Source organism: Procambarus clarkii, chromosome 26, assembly GCF_040958095.1.
Source record: "Procambarus clarkii isolate CNS0578487 chromosome 26, FALCON_Pclarkii_2.0, whole genome shotgun sequence".
Taxonomy (NCBI): domain Eukaryota; kingdom Metazoa; phylum Arthropoda; class Malacostraca; order Decapoda; family Cambaridae; genus Procambarus; species Procambarus clarkii.
The window spans coordinates 21,439,384-21,458,970 of NC_091175.1; the positions used below are offsets into that span (position 1 = coordinate 21,439,384).

General features: G+C 41.7%; 1 protein-coding gene across 1 annotated transcript in view; it reads left to right on the forward strand.

Moving 5' to 3' along the window:
• LOC123756908 (mitochondrial intermediate peptidase) overlaps nt 1–19,587 on the forward strand; it is an 80,823-nt gene that overhangs the window by 24,715 nt on the left and 36,521 nt on the right. Inside the window, exons 9-10 of the mRNA XM_069331972.1 lie at nt 2,196–2,323; nt 10,721–10,848. Of these exons, the coding sequence (XP_069188073.1) occupies nt 2,196–2,323; nt 10,721–10,848 (256 nt within the window). The remainder of the gene's footprint in view (nt 1–2,195; nt 2,324–10,720; nt 10,849–19,587) is intronic.

Here is a 19,587-nt window from a genome sequence, read left to right on the forward strand (position 1 = left end):
TGGGATTGTAGGGAGTTTTCTACCTCTCTGTTCGGTTTTTGTTGTAGTTTCTTACCATGTGGGGTTTGTTTTGTTACGCCTACCTTTCTGGGTGCCTAACCCCGGTCGATGGCAGATAAGGAAAACCCCCAACCATATGGGGTTTTCCAGGGCCATTGCTCCCTGAAACCTCTCTGAAGGGGCCAGGTTCTGGCGCTGGTCCCTGGTAGGTCTGAACTCCTTAGCTAATGTCCCGGTCTAACATAACACACATTAGCCCGATAAGCTCCAGGGAGCCTCCGGGGCTCACCCAGAAAATGGCGTTTCATTACATTCAACGCTGGTTTTTTGGAAAAGTTAGTTTTATTTGGCTTGTATTTTTTTAATAAGCTCATTTGGCAATTCAATTTACTCATTTGGCCATTCAACTCATGTGTTACCCAAGGCAAGATTCTTCCTGGTTCCTTGGACGTGATCATGCAAGTCAAGGAGAAACATTCTATATCGGTGCAACTAGGCACTGAAGAACAGCCTAGACCAATCTGGAGTGGCCTTGAAAGGTTCACCCATGATTTTCCCTCATAAACACTGCAAGCACTTTCAAGGCCACCTGGCTGCTCTCCCTGACCACCACCATGTGGTAGCACTCGCACCAACGTTGGGTTCTTGGCCTCAATTCTCTTCACATACTTTCTAACTGGTCCCATTTTATAAGGGCAGGTTTAGATCTGAATTCAATTAACTGATAATGTTTGTATGTGAAGCTTCTAGAAAGTATCTATTACCATTTCAATGGGGAGCATGTGATGTTCTTTAGCCAGCACTCTTCTCTGGAAGTACAGTGGGGTTAGGCAAGGTCTTTAATCATATATTTTGCTCTACTTGGCTGCTTCTGTTATTGTTCCTTTGCTGATGCCTTTCCTCACTTGAATTTTTATTTATTGGAAGGTTCTGCTAAACACTATTGCTTCTTTGGTAAAGCTTCTTCACCTCAGTGAAGAGGCGCCAGATATGTCGAGGTCACCTTTTGACATCTATATCTTTAATTATCCCCCTCATGAAACTTGGTGTGGCCTTCTACATCTGTCTTTTTAGTTTTTCAATTGAGAAGACCTGGTTTTCAACTGGATTCTGTATTTTTTTTTTTATCTAGACAGGTTCCTGGTATCTCCTTCTTTCAACAATCTCATTCTCAAGACACCATTTCTGTTTGGTGACTACAGGCAATTGGATTAGTGAGCCGTGTGAACTTCTTCCAAGTCTTGGCTTGATCTCTGTCATGTAGAGACTCATTTGTAGACATCATTAACCCAGATTTGTGGCCATAAATTAAAAAGTGCCCCTCCAGAAGGTACATATTTTGAGTTTAACCTGGTATGTCCATACCCACTGTCCAATTGTTGCCTTACATCAATTTTTCCTGGCATCACAGTAGAATTAACCTTTCACTTCCATAATTCACATGACATATTGGTCAAACTGTCAGCTGTAAGTGTATTCTTGGCTGTATGACCTGCTAAAATTTGCCATGCTTAAGGCATTTTTTTTGGTGCTGACTTGTTCTGACATCCTCAAATGGAACTTCTGGCAGTCTAATCATATCTTCATCACCTGCTTTTCTGTTAAACCTCTCCCACCTATACTGCCAGTGTGTTGTGCTTGGTTATCTTTCCTCCAGTTAGCCCCTTTTATTGCATGAGTTGCATGCCCTTTGGTGGCACTTTATGGTTTCAGACTTTATGCCAATGCAGCTTCTTTGTGAACAGTCTGCAGTGTCGGTGAGTTGTATCCATGGAAGTGTTGAGGGTTTGAGTGAACTGTCTGAGGTGAACTCTGTGCTTTAGTTCAACTCTTTAATTCCCATAATTTAGGACAGGAAGCCCGTACTTTGAATTGCAATAAGGTTTCCTTAGGTCAACTATTGACCTTTCCTAGGATGCAACCCAACGTCTGTTGCCTAATTCTCATGTACCTATTTACTGCTAGGTCAATAGAACCTGGGATCCTAAATTGTGAGTTGAGGCTGTAGACCACTGTTACACTAGTGCAGAATTTTATTCTACCCTGATTACCATGATCCTGTCAAATAGGACCAGAAAGAATCTTGTGTGCATCTGAATATATTGCACATAAACAAATTTTTCATATTCACTCTAATTCTATCTCAGTGAAAAAGATATTAAATATTAATAAATTTATGAATTGTTTCTCAACAGTGAAGCACAACACAGAAGGAGTACTAGGCTATATATATTGTGATTTTTATGAGCGACCTGGAAAGGCTCATCAAGATTGCCATTTTACCATAAGAGGCGGCAAGTTATTAGAGAATGGCTCGTATCAGGTGAGGATCCTCATGTGTTTGCTCTAGAAGTTAATGCTTATATTAGATACATTCTAAATTGATTTATAGCACTTGTTAATTTGCATTCATTGGATTTATTCTACAACAGAATTATATATGTACATAATCTACAAATATTTTTCTTTGTGGAGTCCATAGTGGATAAATCATATTGGGAAAGAGCGAAGCTAACAATTACTTAAATTTACCCGAGGGTCACCATCTCTCTAATGGCCTTGACGAGAACTGGAAGCTGACAGCTTGTCAAAAGTTCATCCAGTTTCCCGATGAATTTATCCAGCTGGATTTTGAAATGTGGCAGTGTTATGGCATTTATGCCTGGGTATGTTGGCAGTTTCATGGATTCATAACCCTATGGGTTAAAAAATGTCTCCTGTTTTCTGTCCTACATTGTGGCTTGTTGAGCTTGAAACTGTTGCTCAGTTCAATTAAACTTTTGAAGATGGTCTGGACCAATATCTTCCAAATTATTCAGTACTGTATTAAGTTGTGATGAGATCAACCCTGTCATGTGTAGTTTGCAGTGTTGTTAGTCTTGTGGCCCTCAACTGTTCTTGGTATGAGAGTTGACTTAGTTCTGGGATGATTATTTTTGCCAGGTCTTGAACTTTCTCCAAATCAGATATGTCATTCTGAAGATCAGGTCTCCATGCTTGGATACAGTAATCCAAATGTATAGATATTTGAATGGTAGCATTGATAGTGACAGTGTATCAGAACATGAATTTTAATGCACTATCTATTAGGAAGGCTTAATATTGCAGTTCAGCAAGGGCATTCCATGAGCAGTTCACCTACACACCACCAGAGGATTGTGTACCATCCTCCTCGATCTCTAATCCTTGACATGCCATGCATTTAGTTGGGAAGATGGAAAACCAGAGCCCCTAAATTGGGAAGGAAGGATCCAAGGTTCTTCCAAAAATCCACCAGAAAGAGGCTTTTCATTACATTCAATTCTGGTTTCCTGGGTGGCTCCTAAACCTGTCTCCACAGAGGACAAAATAAAAGGGATACTCACTAAATGCTGAGGAGAGCTACAGGAAGTACCCTCCGTGTAAGGGAGAATTAGCGACGAGTTAACTACCCCAAAGCCACACAAACCCGGCACAGGTCAAGTATGTTCACTAAGTAATGAGCTACCAGCACTCTTATTAGATTACCAAAAAACCCAAATCCTTTTAACACGGGGAGGGTTTCCTCGACTTATCTTTCCTTCTTCTTTTCCCTCTACCCGTATTCTTACTTTTTATTCTCTACCAAGGGACTCCAAAACTTTTACTAAAGCCAACTCCACACCACGTGGTCCTAAGACGATTGACCGACTTAGGATTCTACAACCCGTATGACGTGACCTAGGCTTTGAGCAAAACCCTGGAGTCGCCTCCGCCGCCACCACCAGACCAGTAACACAGAGCAATGATCGAGGTCTGGATCGATCATGCTAATTAATCAACCTTGGGGCTTGATCCCCACTAGTAACTGATGACCTTGGAAACTTGGAGTGTGGAATTAATTACACGGGAATGATGAATTCCGACTCGATGTTAGAATCGGCGCCCAATCCAACTCTGCCTCGTGTGGACCACGTGACCAGGACAAGTTCACATAAACACATGGACATAATAAAATGCAAATTATTAACTAATTAATTTATTAAAAGAAAACTAAAACAAAATCTAAATATGTTCACTCCCTGTCACTTTAGCACTCCCTACTTGACCTGAACGGCAATGAGTTGACTATCCCTATAAATAACAATAGCAACTATACCTCTATGTTGACCAGCTAAAGATGTTGGGCTGGTCTTGGGGGAGAGGTGAGATGGGTTGACCTCCCCCAGTTGATCTGGAGCCCACACTGATCTCTCCTTGTCTGGTCTTCCCCAGACTAGAGCATTGTATCCTTCCGCATAGTCTAAGTTTTACCAAGTTACTTAGCCAGGTTTAAGTTATAACAATTAACCTCTGTTGTACTTAATTGATCCAGACTGGTTGAATTATTTTACTGAAATTAAATTACACAAGCATCTAACGGCAGAGCTGTTCCCAATCACCAAAATGGTTATTTGAACTTTGAGAAAATAGTGGACATGTCAACTCTGATGACCTATGACCGCCGGTCACTCGCGCCTTACAACTTAGATCTGATTCGTGACGTCACTGATGGTGACTTAACTCAATAATTAGAATACTCTTGATATTGTACCCAGTAATATTATACAATACAATTTTAATACAGAATGAATAAAGGCTAATTTCTCTAAATTACTGAATACTATAGGATGATTCATTATACGCAACTATGAACAGAGACGCCCGCCATTTGTGACTCAGACCTGCTAATCCCCAGGGGAATGTGTGTTGTTGAGGTCAGGTCCCTACCCGAAACTTCTGGAACCTTCTGGAATAATTCTCACAACCAGCCTAGTTTGTTACATCCTAATGTCTCCTACGACATGTTTGATTAAAAACATGGACATTGCTACAGACTTATGAACAATATGGGCCCAAGGGTAAATAACAGGCTGGTTAAATTTGATGACACTGCGGGTAACCTGAGATAAATGAGCCCTGTAACCAGGAACAGGTGATCCACAAATAGAGCATCTCGACATTAGTTTTGTGAAGGTAACGGTGAACAGCCAAAAGTGAAAACAATAAATGTTGCTCCACCCAGGGCAAATGATACGGGAGAAAATGCATATAATGTGTATGGCAATTCACAAGAAGCACTGTACATTTAATCTTACGAGACAATGACTCACTGTTGTGGATGTTTGCTAGAGTGGGGTAATGCTAGATTATTTATAATATAAACAGAATTAAATATTATGAATGATTTTTGTAATGTTTTATTTAATATAAACTTGATTAACACTTTCGCACTCCCTGGGAATAGGCTGACGGTAAGCCCTAAGTGGGCCGTTCGTGTCGGCCTACTGCTTGTCAGCACTAAAATGTTTATAATCTTTTCGGGGTGGGGAGCTTAATTTTGGCGGCATGTATTTAAATTTGGTATCATTGTGTTCGCGAGAGAATGCTCTAGAGGAATATATATATAAAATGTCACCAAAGACAACATGAGAACCACACCGAATAACAAACTGTGGCGGTCGTTAGCTGTGAGCGTAAAACCGGGCATCAATGTTTACGATGTTTTTATGTTTGCGAACCCCAGAATTATTATTCGTGGTTTATTTTGGTATCATTGTGACCGCAATAAAATTCCCTACACGGACATATAAATATACACAATAAATAATGGTGTCGCCCCACCCACAGGAATGTGGGAAGTTGGCTTAGGGTTACCCGCCGGAGCGCGCCCAGCTGCACATGCGCTCAACCACAACTGAAAAGTTTATACTCTCCTCATGTCTGTGACCCTCATTTTCGATGTACGTGTTTTTTTTTGGTATCACTGTGTAGCTAATGAAATGTACTATAAGAACATATGTATAACATTTCACCAAAGCTAACATTAGGCGACCAGCAACCAAAGAACTGCGTGCTTTGTTTCGCGCTCACGCTAAACTCCGCTAAACTCTCCCTATATGTTGCTACTCTGATTGTGTTTATCAAGTCAAAACTTGTTGCATATGGTTTTGTTTGGTATCACGGTGATCGCAATAAAATTGCCTACACAGACATATGCATAAAAGTGGGTTACACGTGCGCGCCTCACCCCCAAACACCCCCAAACACGTCGATGCCTCACCCGCCCAAACACCCGTTTCCACGCCCGGTACACCCAATACACCCGACAAACAAAAATATTGTTCCAATGGAAGTTTTTGTGCTACATTGTTCATTTTGGTGTCAAAATACTCGCAAGAAGATGCACTATGTAGACATACCAATCTGAGCACTAAGAACTGGAATATATATAGAGCTACCCACAGCAAAGTATGAAGAAGTAATAACCTCAAAATGTGTAATATAAATTATGTGTACTTACCCACGATGTGATGAAGGAAGGTCAACAAGTTGAGCATTTGATTATCCACTCCACCGGCTTCAGGAAAATGTCCCTGAAGTTGCTCAACAGATGTTACGTTAGGTGGAGTGGAAGCTTGCAGAGGAGTTATTTCTTTGCTTTCCAAAATATCCTCTTGCGGTGATATTTTGAGTAGCATGGTGTGGCACATAGAGCAACTCCACATGTCCTGCACTGATACATACAGTCTTTTCTAATTCCCGACTTGATACAAACTCGGCACCGTTTCCGTTTAGCAATTTTCACTAATGCATGAGTCAACTTCCTGTTTAGCCTGTCCTCTGAATCAACAATGCGGGGGTTTTTCACAGGTGGAGGAGTAGCTTCAGCTTGAGGTGCAGGCGTTTCAGTTTCAGGTTCAGTGTCTGATGAGGATGAGGCATGTGGTTGGCGTGGAAGACGATGAAATAAAGGACGCCTCGCTCCAGATGGGCCAGGTGTTGCCAAATCGTGAGAAGGTTCCTGGTAATCATCAGCATGTGGGAGAGGGCTTTCAGTAGCAGGCCACTCATCCATGTCCCACCCCAACAGGGCCCATATTGCTACTTCATGAAACTGGAGTAGGGTCAGTTTCTTGGCATCAGTTGTGTACATCTTGTACAACACATAGGCATTGTGTATAGCCATCTGAAGGAAGTAAAATGTGATCTTCTTAGTCCACTTATGCGACTTCCTGGTGAACCTGTAATATTTGACCATTTGGTCGAAGTGATCAACTCCCTTCATGTTGTTGTTGTAGTCGCAAATGGCTGTTGGTTTGTTTACAGTTACAATCTGAACAGATGATGTTCCGTCACGTTTCTTCACTCTCTTCCTTCTCTGTACTTCCTGTGTGTCAGCATTATGGCAGTTTGTGATCACTGACACCACTCTCTTGTCTTTCCAAAGGATAACAAAAGTGTTATCCTTGCGCCTGAAAATAGTCTGATCAACAGCAAATTTACCTTTGGCAAGTTTTTGCAGCTCTTTAGGGGCACCACGCTGCAATCTGAGTGTTCCACAAGTGTACACACCATTTTCCCTTAGCAATTCTGTGAGATGGACAGAGTTATAATAATTGTCCATATAAAGATGATAACCTTTGTTCAACAAGGGTCGCATAAGGCCCATCACTGTCTCAACTGTTGTCTTGCCCACTCCAGAATAAACCTCGAAATCAATAATATAACCAGTCCCTGCCTCAGCAAGCATGTACAACTTTACCCCATACTTATCAGGCTTATTGGGGTTGTAAACCTTGAAGGATAGACGACCACGCCACGACATTGTACCTTCATCCAAACTGAGTGCTTGATTGGGGACGTAGTAAGAGCCAAATTTGTTGGTCGAATAGGTAATGATGGTGCTGAGTTTTATCATGCGGTTCTTGTTGTTGGGTGGAATTGCAAACTGGTTATAAGTATGAAAAAACTGGGCAATATGTTGGAATCGTTTTGAAGTCATGAACACATTGAAGGTCCTCATATGCCACAACCGGCTTGTTTGCCAGTACATGCGCATTGTTGGGAGTCGTGCAATACCCATCAAGATTGATAAAGCCAAATACCTTGCCATTTCCTTCGCAGATACCTCCTTCCACAACCTCATAGTGCGCCTGGAAGCATTCTGAATAAACTGCCTGGCATACCTGTTAGTTTCCACTGTGATGAACTCAATTAGGGCACGGGTCAGAAATAATTGAACAAATTGCAGGGGGGTAATTGGCACTGGGACAGTTATGCCTGGTGTGGCACTGAAACTGCCTACAATAGGTGGTGTATTGTCAGTTGACCAGGCAGCATCGGGATTAGGCTGTTGAAGACGTCCTGCACGCCTCCTTACAGGTGCCTTGGGGCGGCCCACATCCGCTGACTCATCCTCAATCCCCTCGCTACTCTCCTCACTCGATGATGAATCAAACTCATCAGACGACACTGTCCCCTCATTATCACTACTGAAATCACTCTGACGCTCTTCCCCTTCAGCATCTGCCTCCACATCTGACAAACGATCCAACAAATCAGGAATTTTACTAGGGGTAAGCTTCACATTGCTGAACCTTTTGTACAGCTCACTCAACTTATCTTCCTTGGTCATTTCACTATCCTTCTTGGGGGTAGAGGTGCTCTGTCCTTTACCACGATCCATGTTTGCAAGTAATAATGCGTTGTAAGGAGACAGGAACGAATAAACACTGCTACACAGGGCAGAGAGTGGCACAGGTTCTGGACGCGGGAGCGCGGTAGTCCGGTCACGAGAGACGTAAACAAAGGACTAGGCCGACCGCATGGCGTGACCCAGAATCCCATGCGGCCTACGGAGGATGGTGGGAAAACAATGGCGCTCATTTCAAAAAAAAAAAATTGAAGATTGCATAGAAACTTTTTTTTTTACAAATTTTTATATCGAGTGACGCAAAAATGCGTCACTGGAACACATTCAGTAGAAAAATGAGTGACGAGTTATTAAGTCTGTGGAACGCGAAAGTGTTAATGTGTTATTCATTGTTTTTCTCTAGGCTATTTGTTCCTAACTCCATGAAAATGGGAAACAGTAATGATGTACATAACACAGACAATATTAACAATGATGTCAACTACATTCATGGCAGTGTGTTCAGCAACTACACCTGCCATATTCTTTTTGTTTTTAACTCAGGATTACGTTACCTTTTATTGTACTGTATATTCTTTGTATCATTGCACATGCTGGACTTCATTATGTAATATATTTGTGGATAGAAAGATGAGGTAGCATCAAATATTAATGTTTATATTTGATGAACATTAATGTTCATGTTATGTTTAGTAAAGAGTGAAAAAAGTAGACTTTTGGAGGTCTCTGAAATGTAATCATATTTTGCAAATACTTTACCTTTAATGTTGATTTGTTCTAAATTTTTCTAAACTGTACAGAGATTTCACAGAAACATAATCTTCCCACAAATTGGAGAGGGGGGGGTCACCCATATATTCCTTACAGAAAGTACCTGAACTGTACTCTCAGTGACATGCAATAGTAATCATAGCCTTCTGTCTACTGTAAAACTAAATTTAGTAGGCATGGCTGATTGACACCTTGCTCTTCGTGAATTGAGTCGTATGTTACATTGCCCCTAAGCCAAATACACAACTTGAGCTTGACTTGGTACCTTATATCAGAAATTATAGTTCAGGTAATCCATGTCCGAAATAGAAATTTAATCATACCAGAATATTAGTATATCTCGTTTTGTCACTTGTATATTCATTCTCTCTCTCTCTCTCTCTCATTCTCTCTCTCTCTCTCTCTCTCTCTCTCTCTCTCTCTCTCTCTCTCTCTCTCTCTCTCTCTCTCTCTCTCTCTCTCTCTCTCTCATTCTCTCTCTCTCTCTCTCTCTCTCTCATTCTCTCTCTCTCTCTCTCTCTCTCTCTCTCTCTCATTCTCTCTCTCTCTCTCTCTCTCTCTCTCTCTCTCTCTCTCTCTCTCTCTCTCTCTCATTCTCTCTCTCTCTCTCATTCTCTCTCTCTCTCTCTCATTCTCTCTCTCTCTCTCTCATTCTCTCTCTCTCATTCTCTCTCTCTCTCATTCTCTCTCTCTCATTCTCTCTCTCTCTCATTCTCTCTCATTCTCTCTCTCTCATTCTCTCTCTCTCATTCTCTCTCTCTCACTCTTATTCTCTCTCTCACTCTTATTCTCTCTCTCTCTCACTCTTATTCTCTCTCTCTCTCACTCTCATTCTCTCTCTCTCTCACTCTCATTCTCTCTCTCTCTCACTCTCATTCTCTCTCTCTCTCACTCTCATTCTCTCTCTCTCTCACTCTCATTCTCTCTCTCTCTCACTCTCATTCTCTCTCTCTCTCACTCTCATTCTCTCTCTCTCTCACTCTCATTCTCTCTCTCTCACTCTCATTCTCTCTCTCACTCTCATTCTCATTCTCTCTCACTCTCATTCTCTCTCTCACTCTCATTCTCATTCTCTCTCTCTCTCACTCTCATTCTCTCTCTCTCTCACTCTCATTCTCTCTCTCTCTCACTCTCATTCTCTCTCATTCTCTCTCTCTCTCACTCTCATTCTCTCTCATTCTCTCTCTCTCTCTCTCTCTCTCTCTCTCTCTCTCTCTCTCTCTCTCTCTCTCTCTCTCTCTCTCTCTCTCTCTCTCTCTCTCTCTCTCTCTCATATTATATTTGCTTTTTCATTCATCTTGATGTAAAGTGCCTTATGTCTATGCAAGGTCTCAGTATTTTTGCCTCTAATTACAGATTTAAGGTGTATTAGAAATGTGAACAGGTAATTAAAATTATAGTAGTTTTAAAATAATAATGGATAAAGATTTCACAATGCTGTTAATGTATATGGACTTAGAGTATAAATATGTTTTAACATCATTTGATAAAGATTTGGTCAATTTACTATTATAGGAGCCGGTGGTTGTGTTGCATTTGAACCTTCCTTCGCCATCATGGTCCAGTCCTTCACTCCTCACCCCTGGTATGGTTGAGAATCTTTTCCACGAGATGGGCCATGCACTGCACTCCATGCTTGCCAGGTAACTTGGTTTGGCATAGTCATTTTTCTTGCACCTCATTTGAATGGACTAATTGGAACATAACTTGATCTGTTTTTCAGTATTAAAATTTGAAGTACACAGAGTTTTACTATTTATAGCAATTAATAGCAAAATGTTTTTTGTTTTCTGATCCCAAATGACCACATCCTTGTGTGTGTGTGTGTGTACTCGCCTAATTGTACTCACCTAATTGTGCTTGCGGGGGTTGAGCTTTGGCTCTTTGGTCCCGCCTCTCAACTGTCAATCAACTGGTGTACAGATTCCTAGCATATGTGTGTGTAATTACCTAAGTGTAATTACCTAAGTGTAGTTACAGGATGAGAGCTACGCTCGTGGTGTCCCGTCTTCCCAGCACTCTTTGTCATATAACGCTTTGAAACTACTGACGGTCTTGGCCTCCACCACCTTCTCACTTAACTTGTTCCAACCGTCTACCACTCTATTTGCGAAGGTGAATTTTCTTATATTTCTTCGGGATCTGTGTTTAGCTAGTTTAAATCTATGACCTCTTGTTCTTGAAGTGCCAGGTCTCAGGAAATCTTCCCTGTCGATTTTATCAATTCCTGTTACTATTTTGTATGTAGTGATCATATCACCTCTTTTTCTTCTGTCTTCTAGTTTTGGCATGTTTAATGCTTCCAACCTCTCCTCGTAGCTCTTGTCCTTCAGTTCTGGGAGCCACTTCGTAGCATGTCTTTGCACCTTTTCCAGTTTGTTGATGTGCTTCTTAAGATATGGGCACCACACAACGACTGCATATTCTAGCTTTGGCCTAACAAAAGTCATGAACAATTTCTTTAGTATATCGCCACCCATGTATTTAAATGCAATTCTGAAGTTAGAAAGCATTGCATAGGCTCCTTGCACAATATTCTTTATGTGGTCCTCAGGTGATAGTTTTCTATCTAGAACCACCCCTAGATCTCTTTCTTTATCAGAATTCTTTAAAGATTTCTCACATAATATATAGGTTGTATGGGGTCTATGTTCTCCTATTCCACATTCCATAACATGACATTTATTAACATTAAATTCCATTTGCCAGGTGGTGCTCCATATACTTATTTTGTCCAGGTCTTCTTGAAGGGCATGACAATCATCTAAATTTCTTATCCTTCCTATTATCTTAGCATCATCAGCAAACATGTTCATATAATTCTGTATACCAACTGGTTGATCATTTATGTAGACAATAAACATCACTGGTGCAAGAACTGAACCCTGTGGTACTCCACTTGTGACATTTCTCCATTCCGATACATTGCCTCTGATTACTGCCCTCATTTTTCTATCAGAAAATTTTTCATCCATGATGGAAGCTTACCTGTCACCCCTCCAATATTTTCCAGTTTCCAGAACAACCTCTTATGTGGAACTCTGTCGAAAGCCTTTTTTAGGTCCAGATAGATGCAGTCAACCCAACCATCTCTTTCCTGTAATATCTCTGTGGCTCGATCATAGAAACTGAGTAAATTCGATACACAGGATCTTCCAGATCGAAAACCATACTGTCTGTCTGATATTATATCATTTCTCTCCAGGTGTTCTACCCATTTAGTTTTGATTAGCTTTTCCAATACTTTCACTATTACACTTGTCAATGATACAGGTCTATAATTGAGGGGGTCTTCCCTGCTGCCACTTTTGTAGATTGGAACTATGTTAGCCTGTTTCCACACGTCTGCTACGATTCCTGTACACAGGGATGCCTGAAAGATCAGGTGAAGTGGAATGCTGAGCTCAGATGCACATTCTCTCAGAACCCATGGTGAAACGCCATCTGGGCCAGCTGCCTTGTTCTTCCCGAGCTCCTTTAGCATATTTTCCACTTCATCTCTAGACACCTCTATCCGCTCTATGTTGTTCTCTGGAATTCTTATTGTGTCTGGTTCTCTGAAGATTTCATTTTGTACAAACACACTTTGGAACTTTTCATTTAATGTTTCACACATTTCCTTTTCATTTTCCATGAATCTGTTTCCCATTTTCAACCTCTGGATATTATCCTTTACCTGCAATTTGTTGTTTATGAATTTGTAGAATAGGCCCGGTTCTGTTTTACATTTATCCTCTATCCCCTTTTCAAAATTTCTTTCTGCCTCTCTCCTTACTGCCGTATAGTTGTTTCTCGCATCTTTGTATCGCTGGTATGTTTGAGGGTTTGGCCTCTTCCTATACTGATTCCATTTTTGTGTCTTTTGGTCTCTTGCCCTGTCACAATTTCTGTCGAACCAATCCTGTTTTCTGGCCCTGCACCTCTGTTTTGGTATGAATGTTTGTGTGCCTTCCTCGTATATTTTTAAAAATTTGGCATACATTTCATTTACTTCCCTGCCTAGCAACAATTCTGTCCAATTGCACTCATTAAAAAAATTTTGAAGTTCCCCATAGTGTCCTCTCCTTAAATCGAGTTTATCAACTGTTTCAATGTCCCCATTTTCTTCTAGATGATATCTTAAAGCATAATCAATGTCTAAAAGGACGTGATCACTCTTTCCCAAGGGAGGAAGGTACTGGATGTCAAATATCTCTTCTTCTTTCCTGGTGAATACTAGGTCCAATACTGACGGTACATCTCCTTCCCTCATTCTTGTGGCCTGCTTTATGTGTTGATACAAGAATGTCTCCAGAATGAGGATCACAATTCTGCATGTCCAAAAGTCCTCCGTTCTTGCTTCATAGGCCTCCCAGTCTATTGCTTTAAAGTTGAAGTCCCCCACTATCAACAGTCGTGATTTATCTTTATCTGCTTGTGCAATAATATCTCTCATGACCATTATGAGGCCTTCTCGTTTGTCATCTAGTTCTTCCTTTGCCCATGTGTTGCTTGCTGGTGGGCTGTAAGCATTTGAAATTATCAGCTTATCATCCTGATTCCAGACCTGCAATGCCATTATGTCAATATCTCGAGGGTTTTCAAATATTAACTCTCTTACCTTCAGGTGTTTTTTCACCAGTACAGCCACTCCTCCTCCCTTCCTAGTTTTCCTGTCACGTCTCCAAACTGAATAGCCTCTTGGGAATATGACTTCATTTATTATATTTCCTTCAAGTTTCGTCTCTGATAATGCGACAATATCTGGGACCCTAAGCTGGATTATATCTTGCAACTCCAAAGTTTTTGACCTCACTCCATCTATGTTGGTATATACAATTTTCAAGAACATGTTCCCTTTTCCTTTGCTCTTTACTCCCCCTTCCACTACTGATCTTGTTGCTTTGTTTTTATGTACTATTTCACAAGCTTTCCAGTCCCTGTCACTTTGTAAAAAAAAGAATTTCTGTCTTCTTCATTTCTATCCCCATTTAGACGTTTTGCCTCAATTAGGTTCATTTTCAGCTTTTCTCTGTCTTCCTTGGAGAGGTCTTGTCTTATTGACCAAAGTTTGCCAACCTCATCACTCTGCAATTTCCTGGCATTTCTTAGCACATCCATCATGTTTTTCACTCCATTAAACGTCACCCTTAAGGGGCGGTTCTTTTCTTTCTCATATTTTCCTATTCTTCTATAATCACTGACATTTTCCTTTGAACCTTCTCCTAAACCTACTATTTTCTCTATGATTTTCATCTCTTCTGCCGCTCGGTCCACCCTAGATGAAATTTCCTTCTCTAAACATCCAAAAATGATTATGGACTTAGTTCTGTCTGCAGTGTTTTGTACCAGTTTACTGTTGGTAACCAGTTCTTTCCTAATTGCTTGCCTAATTTCTGCTTCTTGTTGGTCATTTCTGGTTTTGACTTCCGAACACACTTCTTTGATAGTCTCTTTCTCTTTTACAACTTGAGCATATGTCGCTTTTATTTCTTCTTTATACTTTTCTAGTTCTTTATTCACCTCCTCTATGTGAGTTGTCAGTGAAGTTTCCAGTTGGAGATCCTTACCTAACTCTATGTTAGCCCTTAGGCTTGCTTGGAGTTGTTCACCATATGAGTCTATTTTCTTGTTTATTTCTTCAAAGTCACCACACTTCACTTTCCACACCTCATTTTCTTTCACTAGTTCCTTGATTTGCTCCTCCTGATTTGTTACCTTGTCTGTTAATGCAGTAATAATCTTACCTTGTTGAAGCATACTCCCTTTTAGAGTGCAAAGCTCACTCCAAAGAGCTCCATTGTCCTCTTCCAATTTAAGCACTTTTTCTTCATACTTCTTTTGCATATCCTCAATTATCTCTAACCTGCCAAGAACACCTCCTTTCCTTATATCTTGTAGTGAGAATCCTTTGAAACCATCATCTGTTGGTGTGTCTACATTCTCAGTGGGGGTGGTGGCGGCGGCCATCTTTGTTTTTGTTCTAGACCAAAACAAACTTTTCCACTCTGCTATTTTCACTTCACTCTTATTTTCACACTCTGTGTGTGTGTGTGTGTGTGTGTGTGTGTGTGTGTGTGTGTGTGTGTGTGTGTGTGTGTGTAATTACCTAAGTGTAGTTACAGGATGAGAGCTACGCTCGTGGTGTCCCGTCTTCCCAGCACTCTTTGTCATATAACGCTTTGAAACTACTGACGGTCTTGGCCTCCACCACCTTCTCACTTAACTTGTTCCAACCGTCTACCACTTTATTTGCGAAGGTGAATTTTCTTATATTTCTTCGGCATCTGTGTTTAGCTAGTTTAAATCTATGACCTCTTGTTCTTGAAATTCCAGGTCTCAGGAAGTCTTCCCTGTCGATTTTATCAATTCCTGTAACTATTTTGTATGTAGTGATCATATCACCTCTTTTTCTTCTGTCTTCTAGTTTTGGCATATTTAGCCCTTAAACTGCGCAACACGCCTGCAGGCTCACGTCTGGTTTGCGCAACGCGCCTCCGGGTATTTGTATTTTTCACGTTCCATTCAAAACTCCCGCGGCTACATGGGGTTCACATCAGCTTCCTCAGGGCTCTTGTAAACAGACGCCATCTTTAAAAAAAATCGTGGTCCACATTCCCGGGTGTGGGAGCCTCAGTAGTGTGTGAGCAACCAAGGCTGGCGCTCGCAGCATGAGCGCACAGCACTGCTGTTCAGCATGTGACCACAGCATCGCCTAATAATGTCAAAATATATATATAAATTGTATTATTTAGTGTTATATTAGAGCCTGAGTGTGATAATGACTGGGTACAATGTTCAAATATCAGTGATTCAATGCTGTTCACGATGTTCACAGCGCTAGCCACAGCACCAGAGCATTATTTCGTTCATCTAGGAATCTTCAAATGATTTCTTAGGTTCTTTTTCAAAATAAACGTGTGGTCAATTATTCATTTACAGGAATTAGTGACCAGGATTGTGATAATAGCAGGATTGTGGTTATAATTAGCGTTGTGCGTAGTATTGTGGAAGGAGGAATTTTGATGAGGGAGGGAGGGCGAGAATTGAGGTAGCCTCAATTGTGTGTGTGTGGCTGCCACTCTTGTTTTGCTCACCATACTAGCTTAGTGGTTCACTATGGGCAACACATATGTACATGGGTATATATAGTGTGTGTATATAGTGTAAGAACAGCAACAGGAGAATGTTGAGAGGAGCTATTTTGGTGAGGGAGGTGACGTAATCGTAGCGTCGTCTGCTGTGTGATTTTTCATGCAGTGTATGGTGGCCACTGTACTGTTTGGACACAATACCGGCTTACTTGCATAGTTCTGGTAAATAAAACATGTAGATAGGTATATAGAACATGTGTAATAAGAACTATAACAATATGGTGGGAGGAGCAATGTTGGCGAGTAAGATGTTGGAGTGAGGGAGACTGGCTGGGTGTGGCTGCTCTCACTCAAGGTGTTCTGAATGTGTCCATGGCCCATACGAGGCAGCTGCTATTGGCACATACGAGGCAGCTGCTATTGGCCCATACGAGGCAGCTGCTATTGGCCCATACGCGGCAGCTGCTATTGGCCCATACGAGGCAGCTGCTATTGCCTATACGAGGCAGCTGCTATTGGCCCATACGCGGCAGCTGCTATTGGCCCATGCGGGGCAGCTGCTATTGGCCCATGCGGGGCAGCTGCTATTGGCCCATGCGGGGCAGCTGCTATTGGCCCATGCGGGGCAGCTGCTATTGGCCCATGCGGGGCAGCTGTTATTGGCCCATGCGGGGCAGCTGCTATTGGCCCAGGCGGGGCAGCTGCTATTGGCCCATGCGGGGCAGCTGCTATTGGCCCATGTGGGGCAGCTGCTATTGGCCCATGCGGGGCAGCTGCTATTGGCCCATGCGGGGCAGCTGCTATTGGCCCATGCGGGGCAGCTGCTATTGGCCCATGCGGGGCAGCTGCTATTGGCCCATGCGGGGCAGCTGCTATTGGCCCATGCGGGGCAGCTGCTATTGGCCCATGCGGGGCAGCTGCTATTGGCCCATGCGGGGCAGCTGCTATTGGCTTATACGAGGCAGCTGATATTGGCCCATACGAGGCAGCTGCTATTGGCCCATACGAAGCAGCTGCTATTGGCCCATACGAGGCAGCTGATATTGGCCCATACGAGGCAGCTGCTATTGGCCCATATGAAGCAGCTGCTACGCGGTGTTCTGAATGTGTTGATGGTGAATGTATATAGTGTGTGACAGTGTATAGTGTGTAAATAGATTGTATATATACACAAATTAGCATGATACATAGTAAATATGTGCTGCATATGTGTACACAAGTTTCATGCACGTAACACAGTGTCTACGGACAGTACAGATGTTGTACTGCGATATTATAGTGTACGTGTTCATTATACATTGGATTGGCACATAAAAACAATGAAAATGTATTTGGAAAGGTGCGCAAAAAATGAACGAAAATATATTCGCGGCAACTCGCGCGCCCCGCCCCGAGCGCCCCACCGCCCCCGAGAGCTTACGGCACGGGCGCACGGGGAATGATGACGTCACGCCCCAACTTCCGGACCCCATAGCAGCCAAAGTAAGTACAATTTCGACTTTTTTTTTGCATACCCATACTGAGGGAAGGGTTTTTGACACTTCAAAAAGAAAAAAGAATTTTTTCCAGAGAATTTATTTCCTGCGCACTGCGGGGGTGTCACATTTGGAGGCAACGCAGTTAAGGGGTTAATGCTTCTAACCTCTCCTCGTAGCTCTTGCCCTTCAGTTCTGGGAGCCACTTAGTAGCATGTCTTTGCACCTTTTCCAGTTTGTTGATGTGCTTCTTAAGATATGGGCACCACACAACAGCTGCATATTCTAGCTTTGGCCTAACAAAAGTCATGAACAATTTCTTTAGTATATCGCCATCCATGTATTTAAATGCAATTCTGAAGTTAGAAAGCATAGCATAGGCTCCTTGCACAATATTCTTTATGTGGTCCTCAGGTGATAGTTTTCTATCTAGAACCACTCCTAGATCTCTTTCTTTATCAGAATTCTTTAAAGATTTCTCACATAATATATAGGTTGTGTGGGGTCTATGTTCTCCAATTCCACATTCCATAACATGACATTTATTAACATTAAATTCCATTTGCCAAGTGGTGCTCCATATACTTATTTTGTCCAGGTCTTCTTGAAGGGCATGACAGTCATCTAAATTTCTTATCCTTCCTATTATCTTAGCATCATCAGCAAACATGTTCATATAATTCTGTATACCAACTGGTAGATCATTTATGTACACAATAAACATCACTGGTGCAAGAACTGAACCCTGTGGTACTCCACTTGTGACATTTCTCCATTCCGATACATTGCCTCTGATTACTGCCCTCATTTTTCTATCAGTCAGAAAATTTTTCATCCATGATAGAAGCTTACCTGTCACCCCTCCAATATTTTCCAGTTTCCAGAACAACCTCTTATGTGGAACTCTGTCGAAAGCCTTTTTTAGGTCCAGATAGATGCAGTCAACCCAACCATCTCTTTCCTGTAATATCTCTGTGGCTCGATCATAGAAACTGAGTAAATTCGATACACAGGATCTTCCAGATCGAAAACCATACTGTCTGTCTGATATTATATCATTTCTCTCTAGGTGTTCTACCCATTTAGTTTTGATTAGTTTTTCCAATACTTTCACTATTACACTTGTCAATGATACAGGTCTATAATTGAGGGGGTCTTCCCTGCTGCCACTTTTGTAGATTGGAACTATGTTAGCCTGTTTCCACTCGTCTGCTACGATTCCTGTACACAGGGATGCCTGAAAGATCAGGTGAAGTGGAATGCTGAGCTCAGATGCACATTCTCTCAGAACCCATGGTGAAACGCCATCTGGGCCAGCTGCTTTGTTCTTACCGAGCTCCTTGAGCATTTTTTCCACTTCGTCTCTAGACACCTCTATGTGTTCTATGTTGTTCTCTGGAATTCTTATTGTATCTGGTTCCCTAAAGATTTCATTTTGTACAAACACACTTTGGAACTTTTCGTTTAGTGTTTCACACATTTCCTTTTCATTTTCCGTGAATCTGTTTCCCATTTTCAACCTCTGGATATTATCCTTTACCTGCAATTTGTTGTTTATGAATTTGTAGAATAGGCCCGGTTCTGTTTTACATTTATCTGCTATCCCTTTTTCAAAATTTCTTTCTGCCTCTCTCCTTACTGCTGTATAGTTGTTTCTCGCATCTTTGTATCGCTGGTATGTTTGGGGGTTTGGCCTCTTCCTATACTGATTCCATTTTTGTGTCTTTTGGTCTCTTGCCCTCTCACAATTTCTGTTGAACCAATCCTGTTTTCTGGCCCTGCATCTCTGTTTTGGTATGAATGTTTGTGTGCCTTCCTCGTATAGTTTTAAAAA